At 45.0% G+C, this 20,802-nt stretch overlaps 2 protein-coding genes across 2 annotated transcripts; both read left to right on the top strand.

Annotated features, from left to right (window-relative positions):
- Positions 1-3,947: 3,947 nt before the first annotated feature.
- LOC142218849 (zeta-crystallin-like) lies at positions 3,948-10,993 on the top strand. Its single transcript, XM_075287813.1, has 8 exons — positions 3,948-4,068; positions 5,247-5,396; positions 5,639-5,802; positions 7,120-7,171; positions 8,832-8,987; positions 9,162-9,263; positions 9,998-10,093; positions 10,831-10,993. The coding sequence occupies exons 1-8, from the start codon at positions 3,958-3,960 to the stop codon at positions 10,990-10,992; spliced, it is 993 nt and encodes a 330-aa protein (XP_075143914.1). The 5' UTR covers positions 3,948-3,957; the 3' UTR covers position 10,993.
- Positions 10,994-13,350: 2,357 nt separating this feature from the next.
- On the top strand, positions 13,351-20,506 carry LOC142218691 (quinone oxidoreductase-like). The gene is made up of 8 exons (XM_075287576.1): positions 13,351-13,507; positions 16,937-17,089; positions 17,307-17,470; positions 17,587-17,638; positions 18,189-18,338; positions 18,534-18,635; positions 18,929-19,024; positions 20,173-20,506. The coding sequence occupies exons 1-8, from the start codon at positions 13,397-13,399 to the stop codon at positions 20,332-20,334; spliced, it is 990 nt and encodes a 329-aa protein (XP_075143677.1). The 5' UTR covers positions 13,351-13,396; the 3' UTR covers positions 20,335-20,506.
- The last annotated feature ends 296 nt before the right edge of the window (positions 20,507-20,802 follow it).

Genomic DNA, 20,802 nt, shown 5'->3' with positions numbered 1-20,802 from the left:
TAGTGTCACACCAACCCCTCTAATAAAATTCACCATAAGATGTGACCTCTGCTGCCACCTGCAGGTTCGTCTAAGGCACAACACACAGAATGCAAGAAACGACCATCAGGACACTAAAGGGAACAAACAAATTCACCTTACATTAGGACAAGTTATAGCAAAGCATGGGGGTACCCCTATACCTAGGAGCACACGTAAGGGGTGGAATATGAGGGTCACAGGTTCACCATAGACGATGAAGTGCCCGGCAGAAGGGGAAGGGTTGTCACAAGCACTGAGCAAAGGTTGCGTGTACAAAATGCTGCACAAAGGGCGAAGTAAATTATTACTAAATTTGCCTTCTCATTCTCTTTACTAAGTGTTGGAGCGGGTGCTCCTGGAAGGAGGCGGAGGTGTTAGTCAGAGGGGTCATCACTAGGGTTGAGCTTATTCCGATCGGCGATCGAGTAAATTTCACGATCGTGATCGGAGTTCCGATCCCAATCTTTTCCAGCGGGATCGAGGTCAGAGGTTATTTCCCACAATACTTGGCTACTGGCTAATCATTGTGGGAAAAGCTATAGTATCAGATGAGCGAGCACGCATCCATAGGAATGAATGGAAGCAGCTGGCACACAGACCTTGCCGGGGCCCGGACGCTTAACCCCCTGCGTGCCAGCTGCATCCATTCATTCCTATGGATTTACCGCAGCCTGCTACTCTTCTGCTTTGTCCCTGTTTCACCGTATACTCAACTCTGCTACATCTGAGATGTAGCAGAGCTGAGTATACAGTAAAGCAGGGACGAAGCAGAAGAGTAAATAGTATCTATCTACTCGCGAACTTCACTCAACTTACCTGCACAGAAGTGCTGTCGCTGCCGGTTCCGTTCTTCTCGCTCCTCTTATGTTAGAGATGCTGGGAGAAGGTGGGGCTTGTGGCTTAGGAGAGTGTGGATGGGTACTGGGAGAGGAGACGTGAATGATGCACTCACGTCTCCCTGCCCACACTCTCCTAAGCCACAACAAGCTCCGCCTACTCCCATCATCTCTAATAGAGATGAGCGAACACTGTTCGGATCAGCCGTTCCGAACAGCACGCTAACATAGAAATGAAAGGAAGCAGCTGGCACATACACTTTATCGGCGGCCGGTCGCTTAACCACCCGCGTGCCGGCTACGTCCATTCATTTCTATGGGAGTGTGCTGTTCGGAACGGCTGTTCTGAACAGTGTTCACTCATCTGTAATCTCTACCACTAGGCTAGGGAGCTGGGGGAGCGCACAATGCTCTAAAGGCATGTCAATGAGAGAGGACCAGGAAGAACGGGGAGTGGCAGCGACACCAGCGGCAGTGGACACCAGGGAGGCTAAGTAGCCGGGGGATTTTTTTAAATCACTACACAGCGTGGAGTCCAAAAATTGAAACAATGTTTGGACTACATGCTGTGTAGTGAATAGGATCGTTTTTAAAATCCGATCTTTGATTATTGAAAAAATTCCCATTGACTTGCATCGGGATCGGGTTCGAATGGAAAATGATCGCAAATCGGAGTTTAAAAACGATCCTGAAATTTCAAGATCGGCTCAACCCAAGTCATCACTGGTGCCCCCATATCTAATTCATTGGTGCACCACAGATCCTGGATGTCGAGTGTAAGAAGCAACTATTACATTCTGTGTGTTTGGCTCCTCTGGGAGTGCTTGTGAAGAGTAGAATTGGGCAAAGATCACAACTAAAGTGTTGTGCAAAAGTTTTAGGCAGATGTGAAAATTATACTGCACGCTAAGAATTGTTTCAAAAATAGAAATTTTTCAGAAATCCACTTGCACACCTTTCTCCCCAGCTCCTACGGACTGGGATAGGACCTGTCACATATATTGCAGCTTGGACTGTCGGCCCATACACGGGACCCTTGCTATATGGTCAAAACCCGTTTAGCACACTGACCATTTATACGGTGGTGTGCAAGATACATAACACAACAGTATATTACACAATCTTATCTTTGTCCATAAATTCATGGGCAGTCTGCAAAAAACTGGTGTCCCCCCTTGCAAATAGAGTCCTGCAGAAATAAACACCACCAATGAATGAAATATACATTTACACTGTACATCTGCAAAACTGACACGTGTGGTTCAGATAAGGCCGAGGAGCGAGAGGATTACAATCGCCCAATCCTTCTCTATAGAATGTGAATTCTGGGCAGGTGCTGGGAGATTCGATATATCAGGGGAGGAGGAGGAATGGACACAAATACAGGGACTTGGACTGTGCGCGAGCGACTTCTGGACGGGCTATCTGATGGTAATACTTCTTTCCAGGCTGGCTGCACCCTCTTGCTGGTTATACCCACTGAATAGCTGCTGGCACTTTTTATTTTTGCAGGGACGGAGCTGTCCTCTTGCAGGATGTGTTCACATGCTCAGGTTATGGATGCAGTATTTGAAGCTATAACCAACTGTGTATCATGAGAACCTATAAAGGACATGTTACTTCTCCTCCTTGCCTCAATTCACCCCTGAATTTTAATTGTAAAAACTGTATGCCAAAACCTGAGGGTGTGAACACGCCCTTCTTCTGCACAGAGGCCTCCGGCATTCTCTCCATGGAAGTTAAGTTAACTCTTTCTGTCTTATCTTCCTACTTGATCTGCTTGTAATGACGGTAAGTAGAGATGGGCAGACCCCTGAAGATTTGATTCCATCCGTCTTGGGTTTGGATGAGACAATCCTTTGGTTCCTTTCTTGTTCGGCTAGAACCGGATGTATTTATTTATTATGCTTACTTGTATAGCGCCATCATATTCCGCAGCGCTTTACAGACATTGACAGTCGCTGTCCCATATAGAGCTCACAATCAGTATGTCTTTGGTGTGTGGGAGGAAACCGGAGTACCCGGAGGAAACCCACGCAAACACTGCAGATGTTGTCTTTGGCAGGATTCGAGCCCATGACTCCAGCGCTGCAAGACTACAGTGCTAACCACTGATGTGAAATGATTGCACTTCAGAGCCCAGAGTATAATAGGAGGAGGCCCAAGGAGGTGCAGAATATAAATACCAGTTATGTTGACCTTCCCTCGCCTCTTCTGGGCATGCTCACGGTGTCCTGCACGCTCTCTCGGGCCTCTTCTGGCTTCTTGTGTGACATCACATGCCCAGGTCATGTGGGGCACACCAAGTGTCAGGATGAACTCCAAACTTTAGAAAATACAGGTTGAATTCATTTTATTCCAATCCAATTTGCTCATCTCTAACAGCGAGTAGTCTGTAGGGATTGTAGGGTTATAGGTTGGACTTGATGGACTAATGTCTTTATCCAACCTCATCTACTATGTAACTATGTAGTGTAGCATCTGGTCAGATTTCTTACTTGCTTTCTTATGCACTCGTAGCAGGATAGGTCATCGTAAATTATCTATAATTCGGAATCCGATCGCGAAAATGATTGCATTAAATAGTTAACTGCAAACTTAAACTTTAGTAACCAGTCCTTGGCGGCTGCTGACACGCGGCTAATAAAAAAAGAGGCGTAGATGCTAATGATGAGGATATAGTTTTGCACACGTAATATTGTATATAATATTGGGCACCCGTGTATAAGGATATACAGTACAGTAGCTGAACTAGAGTGGGTGCAAAGAAGAGCGACCAAGGTAATGGAGGGGATGGCCGGATTGGAATACAAAGGGTATCGAACCTGGGGTTGTTCAATTTGCAAAAGCGAGGCTATAGGGCTATGTGCAAATATATGACTGTAGCAAATGTAAGGTAACTGGGAACCTGCCATCAGGTTTGGGGATCCTAAACCAGCCATAGGTCCTTGTGCTGCTTCTGTGGAGGTGTCGCCAAACCTGCGGCAGAAACTAAAAGTTTTACTTTGACGGAACATAATGCTTGTAAGCTGCAATGTGTCCATGTCTTATTGCATATAAGGTCTGCCTTGTATGTTGTGTGCATTTCAGATAAACCAACATGGCTTCCGTGGAAAGGTTCATGCGAGCAATCCGGGTCTCGGAGTTTGGTAAACCTGAGGTTATGAAGCTCCTTACAGATGTGCCAGTGCCGTCACCAAAAGACGACCAGGTATACGTCTTGTCTAAAGTGAAGCTGCAGTTTAAAGCATGAAAGAGAATTGCTCAATGTGTAACTGTCATGTACATTTGTCTTCTGATATACTGATGGTATAAGTAATGTAAGTAATGATAAGAAACTTTGTAATATACAGAAAATGACCCATTCTCCCCCTATCAGACTCCTTTCCTCCTCCCTCCTGTATCCTGCACTCTGCTAAATCCTATATACAGGGGTCTGTGCACTCGTAATATTGCAGGTTATTATATTATAATTATAGGTTATTATAAGGTTCAATAAACGGAGGGTGTTGCAGCAAGAGATGGGTCAGGGCTTTTCTATTAAGCTGGTATCGATGTCTTCATCTCAGGTTTATGAACCGTTGCTTCACCTCTGTATTTCAATATCATGTCCAGCTGGTCCTTGGTAGTAAAAGTCGACTGTTTAATCTCAGCTCCAATCCTGACATGACCCCAGCGCTGCATTTTTGAGTAAAACTTGCTGCACATGTCCATGAGGGATCAGGTTGCAACAGCTGCAAGAAGTCTATGGAAAGCAGGAGCAGCTGCAAAACAGCAACACAGAAATCCTCATACTCCTATGGTGTCACCCTAGGGCCGGATTCACACCTACACCACTAATAACTGGAGGGATGTAAGACTGTATGTTCACACAATTCCTACCACTTCATCCCTCAACACCGTCCTCCCCAAATGATTCCTATAAATAGCCCCTGACAATCTGAATGGGCTGCAAAGACCCTGCCTTGACACTACCCCTTATTTCACCCTGCCTTGATGGCGGCCGTGAGGGTTGTGTCTGTAAATAGGGTTAAACTGCAATACTAGACATAACCCATGAAAAAATATCGCTCCAGTTTTTGTTGCCGGCCATTTCAGACCCGAGAGACTGACTATAGGGTATAATCTTTAGGAACATTTATATATATATATAGTGTCATGACTGCAGACTTTTGTGTGGTTTTCCATTTATATACAGATTTATTGCCCCTTTAAGAACATGGCCCGCTAGCTGCCCTCTGTATTGTACCCCAGGCGGCGACCTGAAGATTCACCCCTGAGAAGACCCTTCTCAAAAAGAGACCATCCCCAACAGAAGCTGCACACAGTACTCCCTTATATATGAGATCAGTGATTGTTTTTTTTTTCCTGTTTATTATTATGTAAAAGGTTTTAATCCGAGTGCACGCATGCGGAATTAACCCATTGGAGACTTACATCAGAGCTGGCGTCATGATGAAGCCAAAGCTGCCCTACACGCCTGGTACCGACGCCTCAGGGGTTGTAGAGGAAGTTGGCAAAGATGTGAAGACCTTTAAGGTAAATGCTGTGCTTTTTTATTGGTCCTTTTTGCTATTTTACATGCTAATATGGCCACTTGGTGGCACTGTTGCTTCCCAGTTAGACTGTCTATATGCTCTATTATGTCCCTGATTAGAGGTTGGCAAACATTGTTCCGAGTAGATGATGGAAATTTTTTCGTCTAACCTGGTGGATTAGTGTTTATGGTGATTCTAGTTTAACAATTGGTATTTTATTTATGTCTTTCATATGTTGGCCAGAAAGGAGATCGCGTGTTCACCAGGGATACAATCACTGGGGCATATGCGGAGTATACGGTCGCCTCTGAGGATACGGTTTACCATCTTCCTGAGCAGCTGAACTTTAAGCAAGGAGCGGCCATATCTATTCCATACTTTACCGCCTACAGGGCTCTGTGTACATTGTAAGCTCTCTCTCTGTATATAAAGATAGTGTGAATGGAGGTAGAAGCAGTGGTACAGACTCAACTAGTCAGAGACAGCGACACAAAACGTGCAGCAAAAAGCGGTTTATTTAAAAAATGCAAAATAAGCAAAATAAATGCATCCTTAGCTTTAGGCAAAATGCAAAACAAATCCTGCTCGTCTGAGCACTAACTAACCAGAAAATAATAACTATACATGTGGCTTACTACCAGCCACACGAATCAACCAAGAACACTGTACCGTAACACAGGGCTCTCAGTGTCAGGACAGACCTAACCACTTCCTCTCCTCCCAGGATCTGCCCTGAAGTGCAGGCTCTGCAGCCTTTTATGGCCCAGTAAGGAGCCCAGGACCCACACCTGGGACTGAGGCCTATTCAAGATCCGCCCTGGACGACACATATGTCAGGAACCTGGGGGAGATATATGAAAAATATGGGAACTTTCCAGGAGTCTGGTAGGTTTCTCTTTTTTTAAGGACCCTCCAGGACACTCTGGGAGGTTCTGGATGACAGGTTGTGGGAGGTCTGTGATGCAGGTTTCTTTAAGCTAGCAAATGGTACCTTTCCTACTTTTCCCTTGCTAAAGTTACATGTGTGCAGGGCCTGAGGTCACATGTCTGTTCCGTGCAGGGCCTGAGGTCACATGTCTGTTCCGTGCAGGTCCTGTAGTCACATGTCCATTCTCTGCAGGTTCTGTGGTCACATTTCTGTTCCGTGCAGGACCTGTGGTCACGTACATTCTCTGCAGATTCTGTGGTCACGTTTCTGTTCCATGCAGGACCTGTAGACACATGTCTGTTCTGTGCAGGACTTGTGGTCACATGTCCATTCTCTGCAGGTCCTGTAGACACATGTCTATTCCGTGCAGGTCCTCCATTCAGTAGGTGTAGTGGCATTATTAAAGGGTAGATGCTACAATGAAGTGGTTAAAGTAGGTTCTTCCTGGCCTGTAGTGGATCTAGTCAATGATGCTGCCATACGGAAACCTATACCCATTAAAAAGTGGTTACTTACTTTTCTCTGCGCATGTCTCGTGCGGAAACCACACAGAGCTCACTACAATCTATGGAGTCCGTGTGGTTTCTTAGCTAACCGCCTTTTAATGCGTATAGGTTTCTATTCGTGGAGTCCCTGATCGGAAACCCGAGCGCAGATGTAAACAGGCCTAAGACTTGTGTTCCGTTATTGCAGTAGTTCATCATAAGAGGTCTGTTCCATTAACACAACAGATCACATATTCTACAGTCAGTCTGCAGAACATTACAACTTTCTACATCTTTCTTTTCTTATATAGCGCACGCGGCAAACCGGGGGATCTGGTCCTTGTACACGGTGCCAGTGGGGGGGTAAGTCATGTGACCTTTTCTATTTAGCCAGCGAATTTAAGACTATGAGTTATCTTTTTTCGTTCAGTGTCGGACTGACCCATCAGAGTACCGGAGGGTCCCCGGTGAATCCAGGCTCTAACACAATGATGGTCCAGCAGAACCCACCCAAATGGGGTATTTCCTAGTGGTGGTTGAAGGGAGGGCCCCAGAATTGTTTTATCTGGTGCAGTAATGGGTTAATGTCTGCCATAATGGTCTATGGTAGGAAAGGATCTAATATTCACTTCTCCGATGATCAGTGTTATATAGAGAGGTTATGATTAGCTTCCCTTTTGACCTAGGATAGTGAAGGATTTATTTCCAACTTCCCTGGTGGGCTAGGATAGTGAAGGATTTATTGCTGGATTCCCCGGTGGTCTAAGGTAGTGAAGAATTTATTTCCAACTTCCCTGGTGGGCTAGGGTAGTGAAGGATTTATTGCCAGATTCCCCCGGTGGTCTAGGGTAGTGAATAATTTATTTCCAACTTTCCTGGTGGGCTAGGGTAGTGAAGGATTTATTGCCAGATTACTCGGTGGTCTAAGGTAGTGAAGAATTTATTTCCAACTTCCCTGGTGGGCTAGGGTAGTGAAGGATTTATTGCCAGATTACCCGGTGGTCTAGGGTAGTGAATAATTTATTTCCAACTTTCCTGGTGGGCTAGGGTAGTGAAGGATTTATTGCCAGATTACTCGGTGGTCTAGGGTAGTGAAGAATTTATTTCCAAGTTACTCGGTGGTCTAGGGTAGTGAAGGATTTATTGCCAGATTCCCCCGGTGGTCTAGGGTAGTGAAGGATTTATTGCCATCTTCCCTGGTGGGCTAGGGTAGTGAAGGATTTATTGCCAGATTCCCCGGTGGTCTAGGGTAGTGAAGGATTTATTGCCATATTCCCCGGTGTTCTAGGGTAGTGAAGGATTTATTGCCATCTTCCCTGATGGGCTAGGGTAGTGAAGGATTTATTGCCAGATTCCCAGGTGGTCTAGGGTAGTGAAGAATTTATTTCCAACTTCCCTGGTGGTCTAGGGTAGTGAAGGATTTATTGCCACATTTCCCGGTAGTCTGGGGTAGTGAAGGATTTATTGCCAGATTCCCCGGTGGTCTAGGGTAATGAAGGATTTATTGCCAGATTCCTCAGTGGGCTAGGGTAGTGAAGGATTTATTGCCAGATTCCCCGGTGGTCTAGGGTAGTGAAGGATTTATTGCCAGATTCCCCGGTGGTCTAGGGTAGTGAAGGATTTATTGCCAGATTCCCCGGTGGTCTAGGGTAGTGAAGGGTTTATTGCCAGATTCCCTGGTGGTCTAGGGTAGTGAAGGATTTATTGTCAGATTCCCTGGTGGTCTGGGGTAGTGAAGGATTTATTGCCAGATTTCCCAGTGGTCTAGGGTAGTGAAGGATTTATTGCCAGATTCCCTGTGGTCTAGGGTAGTGAAGGATTTATTGCCACATTTCCCGGTAGTCTGGGGTAGTGAAGGATTTATTGCCAGATTCCCCGGTGGTCTAGGGTACTGAAGGATTTATTGCCCTCTTCCCTGATGGGCTAGGGTAGTATAGAAGTTGTTGCTATTTTCCCTGATGGCCTAGAATAGTGCAGGAGCTAAAAACAATGCCCAATCTCATCTCATTTTATTTCCATTTAGACTGGGATAGCGTGTTGTCAGGTTGCCAGGGCCTATGGATTCAAGGTATTTGGCACTGCCAGCACTACCGAAGGGTTAAATCTGATTCAGAAAAATGGAGCCCATAAAGCATTCAACCACAAAGAGAAGGATTATATGGAGAAGATCCAGGTAAGCGTCCATATTGTCTGCACCCCAAACTCTTATATTTGACGTAGCAGAAAAGACGGCTCCTTGTCATGTGTGATACTGTATATATTATCCTGTATACTGCAATTGTCACAAAATATAAGGGGGCAGAATATTGTTATTTATTATGGAGAGATGAATGTGGAATTTTCTAAAATTTAGGAGGCTGCAGGAGGTGAAGGGGTTAATATCATCCTGGAGATGCTGGCCAACGTTAACCTCAGCAATGACCTGAAAATTCTATCATACGGTGGCCGAGTCATAGTAAGTATCTGGTGAGTAACATATTGGCCGCTACCTGCTGGAATAAGCCAATAGGCAGCGATGCAGAAAAAAAATGTCACCCCATTGCTTTGTGCTGTCGCCTCAGGTCAGGTGCGGCCATAGTGCAGTCAGGTTGGGTACGGTCATGTCGGGTGCGGCCCTGGTGCGGTCAGGTTGGGCGCGGCCCTGGTGCGGTCAGGTCGGGTGCGGCCCTGGTGCAGTCGGGTCAGGTGCGGCCCTGGTGCAGTCAGGTTGGGTGTGCGGTCAGGTCGGGTGCAGCCCTGATGTGATCAGGTTGGGTGCGGCCCTGGTGCAGTCGGGTCGGGTGCGGCCCTGGTGCAGTCGGGTCGGGTGTGGCCCTGGTGCAGTTGGGTCGGGTGCGGCCCTGGTGCAGTCAGGTTGGGTGCGGTCAGGTTGGGTGCAGCCCTGATGTGGTCAGGTTGGGTGCGGCCCTGGTGCGGTCAGGTCGGGTCAGCGTTTCATGGACATATTATAAATTGCTATACTTTGAACTCAAAGTATTACGTGGTCCCTTCCTTAATTCTCTGACAGAGAAGACTGTTCGGTGATGTCAGATTAAAGGAATATTACCGTACCCCTTTGGCATTGGTGTTTATCAGTATCAGGGCATGTTCGCGTAGCAGAATTTGAAGTATCCTGACTATAATATTTAGTGGCCCCATAGAATATTTCTTAAGAATTTTCTACTAACCGGCTGTGTTCCTTTTTTCTAGGTTATTGGCTCCCGAGGTACAGTAGAAATAAACCCCAAAGATACACTGTACAAAGACTCTAGTATCATTGGAATGGGACTCTATAACGCCACTAAGGTAGAAACAATGAGAAAACATTATCCAAGTGTTCTATGAAATAGAGAATCGCCTTGAAGTGTGCACATACTAGTACACTGAGAGAAAATCCAAGATCCTGGAAAGTCGAATAGTCTTTTCCTGTAAATGATGTAGGTACAGATAGTACTGCCTCCCTGTCTATCCTTGTAAATGATGTAGGTACAGATAGTACTGCCTCCCTGTCTATCCTTGTAAATGATGTAGGTACAGATAGTACTACCTCCCTGTCTATCCTTGTAAATGATGCAGGTACAGATAGTACTGCCTCCCTGTCTATCCTTGTAAAGGGTGTAGGTACAGATAGTACTGCCTCCCTGTCTATCCTTGTAAAGGGTGTAGGTACAGATAGTACTGCCTCCCTGTCTATCCTTGTAAATGATGCAGGTACAGATAGTACTGCCTCCCTGTCTCCACTTGTAAATGTTTTTGGCACAGATATTACTGCCTTCCTTTTTATTATAGTACAACCTTCCTTTCTGTTCATGTAAGTGAAATTGGCAGAGATTATATTGACTTTCCATCTCTCCTCGTAAATGAGGTTTAGACAGTTATCACTGTTGCCCTGTTTCTCTATGTGAAAGATGTCGCCACTGATAGTAGTGCTGCCTCACTGTCTCTCTTTGTAAAAAATGTGGACACAGAAAGTATTGTCTTTTGATCTCTGGAAATGATTTGCACACAAATAGTACTGCCTTCCTTTTCCTTTTTGGTTTCAGGATGACTGGAAGGAGATGGCAGCCGCTCTCTACGGGGGAATGGAGAGCGGATGGCTAAAACCATTGATTGGGCCTGAGTATCCACTGGAGAAAGCCCCTCAGGCCCATGAGGACATCATAGACAAGAGCGGGGCCACCGGCAAGATGGTCTTTGTGCTCTGAAGATCCGGTGTTTTATTTTTCATTTCTTTTTTAGCACTCCATCAAAAGTTGAAATAAAAATTTTAAAATGCTATTCCTTAAATTTTGCAAACTATTTACGGAGGCATCCATAATATGTCCATATTATATGTTCTGATGTCCTGATGGCGGTATAATACAAAATATGCACCGATACATTGTAGCAAACTATCTGGAATGAAGAGAGATTTGTGTTGCTGAGTTATCTCACAGAGGACTTTCAACATTGTATTCAGTTGCTTAGAACTAGGGTGGCAGGGATCATAAGAGGTGAGCAGCACCATTTTAACACATTGGTGGTCATAGTGTATACGTAAATCATACCTCATAAGTGTCCCCCTTCCCACCACATAGACACACATCTCAACTTTTGCAGGATACAAAAAGGAATAAATCTGTCCAGGGACAAATTCTTCCGGTTAAACCATATTCTAGCAATGCCAATGCAACTTTAACCCTGTCCATTTCCACCTAGTATAATGTCCCCTTATTGCTCACTATTCGCAGAGGGTATCGTCAACCACCATATACAAGCTTCACAGAGTGGCTGATGGACTCTAGATATCAGACCGATAAATGTACTAAAACATAACCTTTATTTAACGTGCCATAGAGGCTAAAAATGACCCCCCCCCCACCTACAACAGGCATTTACCCGTATATAGTGCAAAAACACAGACAGGATATGATGGCTCAGTCTGTGGGAAGCAGACTTAGTTATTGCCACCACCTGTTAGGTGCCTCAGGTAAGTAACATGTGCTGTTAATTACACAAATTAGAGAAGCATCACATGATTTTTCAAACAGTGCCAATACTTTTGTACACCCCCTTTTTTATGTTTGCTGTGGAATTATATCCAATCTGGCTTTTTGACAATTCTTTTTGTGGTTTTCTATTGAAGACAAATTAAATGAAGATAATAATACCAAAGAATTTGTGATTGCAATCATTATCTGGAAGAAACGAGAATTATCTGACAGAATGGCAGGGGTGCCAATACTTTTGGCCAACACTGTATGCAGTATGTTATAATGCCACTTAATGCCCCCACACAGTATAATGCTCCTTAGTGGATACCTCAATGTATAATGCCCCCCTATTGGCTCCTACACAATATGCTGACCCCGTAGAGGCCCATACATATTATAATGTGCCCTAGTGGTCCACACACAGTATAATGACCGCTTAGTGGACACCACAAAGTATTATGGCTCCCACATATGCAGTATATTATAATGCCACTTAGCGCCCCCACACAGTATAATGCTCCTTAGTGATCCCCACATATTTTAATTCCCCCGTAGTGGCCCCCACAAAATATAATACCCCTTTAATGGTTAGTATGATTCCCTTTAGTGAACCCTATAAAACAGTATAATGCCTAGAGTCCCCCACACAGTGTAATGCCCCCTTACAATATAACCTAAACAATATAATGGCCCTAAGTAGCCCCATATATTATAATGCACCCTTAGTGAGCCCACATGATATAATGTTACCTTGTACCTTAGTAACTCCACCCTTGGTGGCTCCACACAGTATAATACCACTTAGCGGCCTGCAGGTATTGATGCTCCCTAATGGCCCCCATACAGCATTGGGTCCCTTTTGCACCTCCCCCCCCCCACACACTCTTCCTGAGATGCCATCTCTAGCCGTCTTCTGGCTACAAATGTCATAATAAACTCTGCTACTCACGTACCTACCTACAGTGACTACTACCTACAGCGCAGATACATCATGTTACATGAGTATAGCCTCCCCACCAGCTACCCACCTACATAGGGTATACACACGCATTCACACTGGGGGTTCCGTCCACATAATAAATGTTACATAATAGCAGTGTAATAGTTTACATGGATACATTGTAAGATCATGGCCCTCCCCTGGCATCTCTCTGAAATTTGTGGGTGACCTCACCCTGGCATCAATCTTACAATCTGGGCAGAATTGGCTCTAATTTCTGGCTGGAATAGTTAATAAACGTGTCCCACAGCAGATTAGATGTTATTTTGGAGTAAAATGTGCCAGGAAAAAGGCGCAAACACACTGATAAATGTGGGCCAAAGTATATTTAGAAAGTTGCAGAATTTTTTACACCACAAAGAATCCGAACATTGGGGATTAGGTTACAAAGTGATACATTGTAAATTCCCCTCATTCTGTGATAGATTTTGGCCGACACATTGTGCAGTCAGCAGGTTCATGTGGATTTGGGAGGGTGCAGGGAGCCGTTTATAGGCTGTCTACACTCGGGTGCATAATAGGAGGATCTGGGGGGATTACAGTACATAATGGACGTCAGATGTAATATGTCAGTGCTTTGTGGCGTACTATATATGAGGTCTGCGCTGTAGCTGGGAGAGTTTCAGGTGCACCAGCATGGCTTCTGTGGAAAGGTTCATGCGAGCTATTCGCGTCTCGGAGTTTGGGAGTCCTGAGGTCCTGAAGCTCCTTACTGATGTCCCAGTGCCTTTACCAGCAGAGAACCAGGTACAGATGTTTTGCCTAAAGTGAAGCTGCTGTTTAGACCATAGCAGGGAACTGCTTAAAGTGTAACTAGCTTTTAAATTTTCTTTCCATAAAACGATAGAATAGAAAAGAAGAAACGATGTAATATATCCTATCCACTTGTCAGACTTCACTCCTACTCACTCCTGTACTGATCCCTCACTCTCCCACTCCTCTGCCTACTGTAATGGTCACTCTCCTACTCCTCTGCCTACTGTACTAGTCACTCTCCCACTCCTCTGTCTACTGTACTGGTCACTCTCCTACTCCTCTGCCTACTGTACTGGTCACTCTCCTACTCCTCTGCCTACTGTAATGGTCACTCTCCTACTCCTCTGCCTACTGTACTGATCACTCTCCTACTCCTCTACCTACTGTACTGATCACTCTCCTACTCCTCTGCCTACTGTACTGATCACTCTCCTACTCCTCTACCTGCTGTACTGGTCACTCTCCTACTCCTCTACCTACTGTACTGGTTCACTCTCCTATTCCTCTGTCTACTGTACTGGTCACTCTCCTACTCCTCTACCAACTGTACTGGTCACTCTCCTACTCCTCTACCAACTGTACTGGTCACTCTCCTACTCCTCTACCAACTGTACTGGTCATTCTCCTACTCCTCTACCTACTGTACTGATCACTCTCCTACTCCTCTACCTACTGTACTGATCACTGTCCTACTCCTCTACCTTCTGTACTGGTCACTCTCCTACTCCTCTGCCTACTGTACTGGTCACTCTCCTACTCCTCTACCTACTGTACTGGTTCACTCTCCTACTCCTCTGTCTACTGTACTGTTCACTCTCCTACCTCTGTCTACTGTACTGGTCACTCTCCTACTCCTCTGCCTACTGTACTGGTCACTCTCCTACTCCTCTGTCTACTGTACTGGTCACTCTCCTACTCCTCTACCTACTGTACTGGTCACTCTCCTACTCCTCTACATACTGTACTGGTCACTCTCCTACCTCTACCTACTGTACTGGTCACTCTCCTACTCCTCTACCTACTATACTGGTAACTCTCCTACTCCTCTACCTACTGTACTGGTCACTCTCCTACTCCTCTACCTACTATACTGGTAACTCTCCAACTCCTCTGCCTACTGTACTGGTTACTGTCCTATTCCTCTACCTACTGTACTGGTCACGCTCCTACTCCTCTGCCTACTGTACTCATCACTCTCCTACTCCTCTGTCTACTGTACTGGTTACTTTCCTACTCCTCTACCTACTGTACTGATCACTCTCCTACGTCTCTACCTACTGTACTGATCACTCTCCTACTCCTCTACCTACTGTACTGATCACTCTCCTACTCCTCTACCTACTGTACTGGTCACTCTCCTACTCCTCTACCTACTGTACTGATCACTCTCCTACTCCTCTACCTACTGTACTGATCACTCTCCTACTCCTCTACCTACTGTACTGATCACTCTCCTACTCCTCTACCTACTGTACTGATCACTCTCCTACTCCTCTACCTACTGTACTGGACACTCTCCTACTCCTCTGCCTACTGTACTGATCACTCTCCTGCTCCTCTACCTACTGTACTGATCACTCTCCTACTCCTCTACCTACTGTACTGATCACTCTCCTACTCCTCTACCTACTGTACTGATCACTCTCCTACTCCTATACCTACTGTACTGATCACTCTCCTGCTCCTCTACCTACTGTACTGATCACTCTCCTACTCCTCTACCTACTGTACTGATCACTCTCCTACTCCTCTACCTACTATACTGATCACTCTCCTACTCCTCTACCTACTGTACTGGACACTCTCCTACTCCTCTGCCTACTGTACTGGTCACTCTCCTACCTCTGCATACTGTACTGGTCACTGTCCTATTCCTCTACCTACTATACTGATCACTCTCCTACTCCTCTACCTACTATACTGATCACTCTCCTACTCCTCTACCTACTGTACTGGTCACTCTCCTACTCCTCTACCTACTGTACTGGTCACTCTCCTACTCCTCTGCCTACTGTACTGGTCACTCTCCTACCTCTGCCTACTGTACTGGTCACTCTCCCACTCCTCTGTCTACTGTACTGGTCACTTTCCTACCTCTGCCTACTGTACTGGTCACTGTCCTATTCCTCTACCTACTATACTGATCACTCTCCTACTCCTCTACCTACTATACTGATCACTCTCCTACTCCTCTACCTACTGTACTGGTCACTCTCCTACTCCTCTACCTACTGTACTGGTCACTCTCCTACTCCTCTACCTACTGTACTGATCACTCTCCTACTCCTCTACCTACTGTACTGATCACTCTCCTACTCCTCTACCTACTGTACTGGTCACTCTCCTACTCCTCTACCTATTGTACTGGTCACTCTCCTACTCCTCTACCTACTGTACTGATCACTCTCCTACTCCTCTACCTACTGTACTGATCACTCTCCTACTCCTCTACCTACTGTACTGGTCACTCTCCTACTCCTCTGCCTACTGTACTGATCACTCTCCTACCTCTACCTACTGTACTGGTCACTCTCCTACTCCTCTACCTACTGTACTGGTCACTCTCCTACTCCTCTGCCTACTGTACTGATCACTCTCCTACCTCTACCTACTGTACTGGTCACTCTCCTACTCCTCTACCTACTATACTGATCACTCTCCTACTCCTCTACCTACTGTACTGATCACTCTCCTACCTCTACCTACTGTACTGGTCACTCTCCTACTCCTCTACCTACTGTACTGATCACTCTCCTACTCCTCTACCTACTGTACTGGTCACTCTCCTACCTCTGCCTACTGTATCGTCACATACTCCCCTACTCCTCTAGTATTGCCTCCAGCACTGATAAAACCGAGTACCGGTAGAGGCAGAGAGACACAGACACTCAGAGCTGCTGCTGCTTCTATTGTCTCAGTGCTGGATTCACAGCTACACTGCTGTATAATGTCCTTCATGCTGCTGCTGTTGATGAGAGTGAGTTACAGAGACACATGGGAGCAGGATCTCCTCTTCTGTGCTTGCAATGTATGGGAGACATAATGTTTTATAATTGGAGGTATTCTGTAAAGGCAGTCTCTGAAGTTAGCTCTACTTTTTTTTTCTAGAAACAGCGCCACAGATGGTCATTGACTCTGTCTGGTATTGGATTCCTGGCCTAGTGAAGTAAATGAGGGCCTGGCTTCCATACCAGACACTACCCATCAACTAGAGTGCTGCTAAATCTGACTACTTTCTTTGTATTTTAGGGAACCCCTTTAGCCTCACTACCCCTCTCCCTTCATGTCATACAGTAGTCACTAGAGTCCAGGACGCTGAGATTTATGGAGCTGTTTGCTGGGATCTTGCTGGGATGGTAGCACAGTATATTATACCTTATATGTGAAATCGATATTTGTTTTCTACTTTTTATGGAAAAGGTGTTGATCCGAGTTCACGCCTGCGGAATTAACCCACTGGAGACTTGTATCCGAGCTGGCACCTTCGCATGGAAACCAACCTTACCTTACACGCCTGGATCTGACATCTCAGGGATTGTCGTGGACGTCGGCAGAAACGTGACTACCTTTAAGGTAACTGATGCTTTTCCTAATTGCCATTCTTCATGCTTATTTGGCCACTTGGTGGCGCTGTCACTTGTACTATCTATATGCCCTGTTGGCGTATATGGCGCAGACGATGAACATTTCTGTTACAATAGTTTTTCCCAGAATCCTCGCGGCGTTACATAACCTGGTAAATTCTATTTTAATATCTATTATTATTTTATGTCTTTCCTATCTTGTACAGAAAGGAGATCGCGTCTTTACCACCGCTACAATCACTGGGGGATACGCGGAGTATACGGTCGCCTCTGAGGATACGGTTTACCAACTTCCTGAGCAACTGAACTTTAAGCAAGGAGCGGCCATATCTATTCCATACTTTGCTGCCTACAGGGCTCTGTTTCAAAGGTGGGATCTATAGGTGTATACTGTATCATAGGAGTGTATATAATCTGCAGCAAGTCTGACAATGTCACATACACTCAGTCTGCAGAGCATTACACCTTTGTGTTTTTGTCACGCAGAGCACACGGTAAACCCGGGGAGGTGGTCCTCGTACACGGTGCCAGTGGCGGGGTAAGTGATGTCATCTCTATCTATCCAGTGAATATAAGACATGGAGTTATCCCTCTTTGACATATGGGTGTTATATCTTTCCCCCTCTCTGTTTTCAAAAAGTTTATCCAGGGATTATAGGAGACATAGGGGTGGTCACCCAGCTTTTCTTAAGGCCTGAAGGGTTAAGATAGCTCAATTTTACAACATGAAAATAGGACTATAGGATACACTTAATTTTAGTCAACAGAAAGGGCAAAATGGTTCAAAACAATTTCAATGTTCCCTGGTGCTCTAGGGTACCCCTTGCGTAATGTCTGCTTATATGATGGTCTAAGGTAGGAAAGGAACTAATAACCATCATTCTCTGATCATTGATAGTCTAGGACAGTGATAGGTTATTGTCAGCTTCCCTGGTGGTCTAGGGTAGTAAAGAAATATATGAGAGCTTCCCTGATAGACTGGGGTACTGGAGAGATGAATGAGGTTGTGGACTATAAGACAGTATATAGACAATGGGCACATGTTGGTATGGTCATATCCAGCTTACATCTTATTTCTCCCCCTGCAGGTGGGCATCGCGGCTTGTCAGATCGCTAGGGCCTTTGGATTCAAGGTGTTTGGCACTGCTGGCAGCCCCAAAGGGTTAAATTTGGTTTTACAAAATGGCGCCCACCAAGTGTTCAACCACAGAGAGAAGGATTATATCGAGAAGATCCGGGTAAGTGTCCATACTCCCCTATCTCTTATATAGGGAAACTGGAAAAATCTGATCTAAATGGGGTGGGGGGTCTTCTCGAAGATGTACGGTATTGCCCCCTATAAAGTAGATGTCACAGTCACCCCACATTGTATATGGACATTGGATATTGGGATTTATTATGGAAAGCTGAGTGATGTGCTTTTCAATATTTAGGAGGCTACCGAAGGAGAAGGGGTTCACATCATCTTGGAGATGATGGCCGATGTTAACCTCAGCAACGACCTGAAACTCCTTACAACTGGTGGCCGAGTGATCGTAAGTACCCTTACTGATTATCCTACATGGTGCACTGGATCTATTTGCCTATCTTACCTGTACCTATCATATCTGCCATGACAATGGTGACAAGACAAGTGTCCGAATGTCCAATAGAGAGTAGAGTATGATCTGCTGGAGACATGCGCTGTAGCCAAACCATACAATAAGCCATACATTACAAATGGCACCTGATAAGGTAGATTTTGGCAAACACAGACTGAACATTCAGTCCCCCCCTGACATATCTTGTGAGGTTCTGTCTATTTACAGGTTGTGTTCCTCTATTCCAGATTGTCGGCTACCGAGGCCCCTTTGAAATCAACCCCACAGACACTATGACCAAGGAGCCCAGTATCATCGCAGTGTCCATCTTCAACTCCACCAAGGTAATAGCAGACTATTCTGTGAAATAGGGAATCCCCTGTGCTTAACTTTTGCAATAAATTAATAGCAAATTCAAGATAATGGAAAGTTCCTTGGCTTCTCCCTGTAAATGACATTGGCACAGATAGTTCTGTCTCCCCGTTTCTGCTTTTAAATTGTGTTGGCACAGATAGTACTGTCTCCCTGTTTCTCCTTGTATATGATGTTGACACAGATCGTACTGTCTCCCTGTTTCTCCTTGTATATGATGTTGACACAGATCGTACTGTCTCCCTGTTTCTCCTTGTATATGATGTTGACACAGATCGTACTGTCTCCCTGTTTCTCCTTGTATATGATGTGGACACAGATAGTATTGTATCCTTGTTTTTCCTTGTATATGATGTAGGCACAGTTAGTACTGTATCCTTGTTTTTCCTTGTATATGATGTAGGCACAGTTAGTACTGTATCCTTGTTTTTCCTTGTATATGATGTAGGCGCAGTTAGTACTGTATCCTTGTTTCTCCTTGTATATGATGTAGGCACAGTTAGTACTGTATCCTTGTTTCTCTTTGTATATGATGTAGGCACAGTTAGTACTGTATCCTTGTTTCTCCTTGTATATGATGTAGGCACAGTTAGTACTGTATCCTTGTTTTTCCTTGTATATGATGTAGGCACAGTTAGTACTATATCCTTGTTTCTCCTTGTATATGATGTAGGCACAGTTAGTACTGTATCCTTGTTTCTCCTTGTATATGATGTAGGCACAGTTAGTACTGTATCCTTGTTTCTCCTTGTATATGATGTAGGCACAGTTAGTACTGTATCCTTGTTTCTCCTTGTATATGATGTAGGCACAGTTAGTACTGTATCCTTGTTTCTCCTTGTATATGATGTAGGCACAGTTAATACTGTATCCTTGTTTCTCCTTGTATATGATGTAGGCACAGTTAGTACTGTATCCTTGTTTCTCCTTGTATATGATGTAGGCACAGTTAGTACTATGTCCCTCTTTCCCCTTTTAAATAACGTTGGCACAGATAGTACTGCCTCCCTGTTGTGAAATTTCTATTTGATCATTTTGCTTATATGTTTACGGTCTTATTTGCAGATCTTTATGTTTGAGTATGTTACATATAATAACAAAAATTTATTTTTGGTTTCAGGATGACTGGAAGGAGGCCGCAGCTGCTCTCTTTGGAGGAATGGAGAGCGGATGGCTAAAACCATTGATCGGGCCTGAGTATCCACTGGAGAAAGCCCCTCAGGCCCATGAGGACATCATGCACAAGAGCGGGGCCACCGGCAAGATGGTCCTTGTAGTCTGAGCTGTGAGCTGTATTCTGATAAACCTGATTGCTTATTATTCCTGGGGGGATCAATTCAGCTCTCGTGGATCATCCCATGAGAACGCCTTATAGACAAATGGAAAAGATTGAAAGTGTATCAAAAAGTTTAAGAATCTTCCATTTATGGCAATAAAGCTTCATGTGCATAAAACCCGTATACGTGACTTTTTCACCTACACTTATAGTCGATCGAGCGATAGCATGTACATAACGGGACCGACAAAATGTGAAAAAGATCCCCAAGATATTACTTCCCCCCCTGCCTAAAACTTTTGCACAAACTCATTAAAAATATAAAACATGTCATTCATACGGCTAAGTTGACAGAACAATGTACAAGTCAGGGCAGGGTGCTGGAATATCGCCATCAGTTCCATAGACATTGAATGTATACGTAACCGCCGCTCCATCGCAATGGGGGACCTCGGACCCCGTACTCATGCCCTA

This window comes from Leptodactylus fuscus, chromosome 9 (genome assembly GCF_031893055.1).
Source record: "Leptodactylus fuscus isolate aLepFus1 chromosome 9, aLepFus1.hap2, whole genome shotgun sequence".
Classification (NCBI taxonomy): Eukaryota; Metazoa; Chordata; class Amphibia; order Anura; family Leptodactylidae; genus Leptodactylus; species Leptodactylus fuscus.
Note: the sequence above shows the minus strand (reverse complement) of the source record. Positions and strands in the feature narration are given on the sequence as shown.